The sequence below is a fragment of the Epinephelus moara genome, chromosome 15 (assembly GCF_006386435.1).
Source record: "Epinephelus moara isolate mb chromosome 15, YSFRI_EMoa_1.0, whole genome shotgun sequence".
In the NCBI taxonomy this organism is placed as follows: domain Eukaryota; kingdom Metazoa; phylum Chordata; class Actinopteri; order Perciformes; family Serranidae; genus Epinephelus; species Epinephelus moara.
The window spans coordinates 9,062,994-9,066,531 of record NC_065520.1 but is presented as its reverse complement, the minus strand read 5'-3'; the positions used below and the strand labels follow the sequence as shown (position 1 = coordinate 9,066,531).

The window sequence follows — 3,538 nt, the reverse complement described above, 5'->3', positions numbered from 1 at the left end:
TCTCTGAGATGAGAGTCTCCCATGACGGGATTTTCTGAAGCATTAAAACAGAGCAAAGAGGAGGTGCAAAATAAATCTGCCTACCCCAGCTTTAATTGTGGTACCTTGTTAATTCAAGTTTACTTGCTGCATAATGCCTTTGCAAAATAAAAACAAACAAACAAAAAAAAACAGATGATGTCATCAGGGTTGTCTTGATTTGGGCTTGAGACTTAAAGTTTCACAGAAAGCTTTAACTTGACTGATGAAGGTCTCATTAAGGTCTAGTAAGTAGGTAGGATCCAACGTTTTTGCTGAGCTGAGCTTGACTCAAACTTGTAGCCCAAAATCAAGTATTCTCTGACTCTGCTGCTTTAATTTGGACCATTATTTTTTCAAGATTTTCCTCTAGCCTTTCACTGCCTTTATCATTCACTGAAACTCTCACAAAACAATCCCATTAGTAGTCTGCACATTTATTCAGAGTGACAAACACAGTATATATATAGTATTAGTAGTTTATTATCAATGTCTGTGCAGCCTTTGCTACATTTCTCTATGAATATTATCTCCACGTCTTCTTCTGTAATACTTCTGTTGCCTCTTGCTCTGCCACTGTGAGGTTTTATTTTGAAAGCCTGCACAGGAAATCCCCTCACATTGTTCTGACTGACTTGACGTTGGAGACCCATCTTTTCTTTGATGCAGAGGAAACAGGAGCTGCAGGTTTGTTTTTTGTTCAGTGTATTAGACCTAGATTTGATTCAGTTTTGCTTCACTTGAATCATACCAGCAGTGATGTGACAGTGAGCTGTTTGTTTGTTTGTTTGTTTGTTTTTTACTAAAAAGGACCATGTGGAATATTTTCCTGAAAACACCCTGACTCTGCAGACACAAGGTAGGACACGTATTTTTTTGACAAAATCACTCCTGGAAAAGGATTTTCAGAAAATAAAAACTTTTATTATCCCCACAATTTCTACATATCTAACTTTTTTCAGGAAGCATTTACCAATAATTGCTCCTAATTAACATACCATGCATACCATCATGCTGTATCAGTACAATCAGTAATCAGTGAATCAATAATCAATCAGTGGTTGACTGTGAATGGTGTGGCTCAGTGAGGACTGTAGTAGTGTGGGTTTGTACAGTGTGTTCAGTGTGTTTTTAGTTGAGTGGGCTCGGCTCAGTACAGTCCACAGTGGGCAGAGAGGTTCATCAGTTCACATGGACTCTGGCTCTTTGCCTTCTCTCCTCCTCCTCTCACTTTCATTCCTTTTCATCCTCTTCTTCTGTCAAACTTCTCTTTTGTTTCATCGCCTGTCTCTGCTTTCATCTTCTGCCACCGCCTTCCTTCTCAATTTCCATCTGTGTTTCTGTCAGATGAGCAGTTCAAAGGAACCAGCCAAACCTGGTACATAAATCCATTTCTATACAGGCAGCTAGTTTGATAGTATTGTATTCTCATGTGTCGGCCTGTTTCCCCAGGATGTCTTGGCCCGCGCTGTACGCTCAGTTAGTCGGGGCAAACCGTCACTCCACCAGCCTGGGGAAGATCTGGCTCTCTGTGCTGTTTATTTTCCGGGTCATGGTGCTGGTTGTTGCTGCTGAGAGCGTCTGGGGGGACGAGCAGTCTGACTTCACCTGTAACACACTCCAGGTAGGGCACCCAGACACATGTAATATATCCAATTCCTCACCATGTCACCTTGCTGTGTGGGATGTCATGTCATCAAGATGTGATTCACCTGTGTGTGTATACAACACATATAAATCAACTAAACTGTTATATTGCTGTCTGTTTTTCAGCCTGGCTGTGAAAACGTCTGCTATGATCAGTTCTTCCCTGTCTCACACATCCGTCTCTGGTGTCTTCAGCTCGTCTTTGTCTCCACGCCAACACTCCTAGTCGCAATGTATGTGGCCTATCGGAACCACAGAGATAAGAAGACGCTCCTACAGGTGTGTGTACCATTTCATTTGTCTGCCATCCCGGGGGGAGACTGTTCCTGTGTCTTGTCTTTTCTCTCTTTTATCTTGTCATGTCTTGCTCAGCAGGGATTTGCATCTCCATACAGGGCTACCTGTTTGAAAATGTGTCTTTAATTGACGACGCACTTGCCTTGAATGGATGATGTTTCAAAGCAGCGCCCTCTCTGGTGCTGTTCACTATTGCAACGTGCACCAGTTGTTTGTAGACAATGCACACTAAGGGGTTGTAGTGAGGTGCTGATCACGAGCAGTAGACTTGGAAGTAGAAAACAAGCGAGCGAGTTATAATCATGAATGTTTCAGGATATTGTCATGATTTTGCTTTGCACCTTTCGGTAATTGCTTGAAAAATTTAGGTTTACGTTGACGAAGCCCATTTGACGTCAGTGCAACCCATGTGGAGGTGATCAGGTGTGCTTGGACCTTACTTTGACAGGACTCGCTTTGACCCAACACTCAGGCACAACGTGGCACCTTTAAGCTGCTACTGGAAGCTGCGGCATGGTTTGACTCGGTGCAGCCCAAAGTTCCCATGGAAAAGCCCTATTGGAGGTGGGAGGCTGTGAATTGAGAAGTGCATGCTGGGTGGTTTCTGTCAGTCAAGTGATGACTGACTTGACGGGCTTGGTAAATGGACTTGCACTGTATAAGCCCTTTTAGTCTTCGGACCTCTCAAAGTGCTATTATTCTACTTTTTACATTCACTCAGACATTTACACACTGGTGGAGCAATTTAGTGGCAATTTGTGATACTTCAACCTCCAGACTAGAGGAGCTTGGGATCAGACCACCAGTTTTCCATCCAGATTGCAGACAAACAATATTTTCACTGGCTCCATTTTAAACCTTCCATGCTATGCTCTTCTTAATGTTCCTGATTGGTCAGTATTCAGACTGAATTGAAATACAAGATCATGTGCCAGTAAAGTTTCAGGGAAACTTTAAAGTAACACACATTAGCTGTAGTCAGCAACAGGTTTCTCATCGTTTTACCTAAGATCATCCCTGATCTTCTTTAATCCTTTTCCACCAACTGCACCTTACAAGTAAGACATCTCACCTCCACACCTCTGTATAGAAGATACAGAGTTATCACACAGGGACAGGGGTGCTTCAGCCTCTCTTCCAAGCTAGTGTCTCTCATAATGAGCTTTTCTTGTATTTCAGTTTCAACAGAACCAGGAGAGTTATGAATCTCCTGATTTGGGACTCATCTATTCATGCAAGCAAAAAATATGACATTATAGACCTCCTCAAACACTTTCTGATCCTCTCTGCTCTATATTTTCTTAGAATAGACAGATCTAGTTATGTTTAACTAATTTTCCCTCAACTGTTGTTTTGTCTTATAATGCCTTGCTTTATCATGTCATGTTTTATCATGTCATGTTTTATCTTGTTTAGTTTAGTTTAGTTTATTTAGTTTATCAAGGGACAGTGTGCAATAGCATTAATCATTTACAAGAGATGAGGAGATGGTTGCACCAGATTTAGCAATAACTGCTAATTTCCATCTGTAGTCCCAACATATAATTTACAATATACACAGACCACAATCTAAAAA

At 41.5% G+C, this 3,538-nt stretch overlaps 1 protein-coding gene across 3 annotated transcripts in view; it reads left to right on the top strand.

Annotated features, from left to right (window-relative positions):
• Positions 1-601: 601 nt before the first annotated feature.
• Positions 602-3,538, top strand: part of LOC126401867 (gap junction beta-6 protein-like) — a 5,438-nt gene continuing 2,501 nt past the window's right edge. For 2 of the 3 annotated variants that reach the window (XM_050063391.1, XM_050063394.1), the window contains exons 1-4: positions 602-705; positions 829-877; positions 1,471-1,642; positions 1,792-1,944. In XM_050063391.1, coding sequence (XP_049919348.1) covers positions 1,472-1,642; positions 1,792-1,944 — 324 coding nt within the window. In that variant the 5' untranslated portion in view covers positions 602-705; positions 829-877; position 1,471. The remainder of the gene's footprint in view (positions 706-828; positions 878-1,470; positions 1,643-1,791; positions 1,945-3,538) is intronic. The other variant, XM_050063392.1, reaches the window with a different exon arrangement.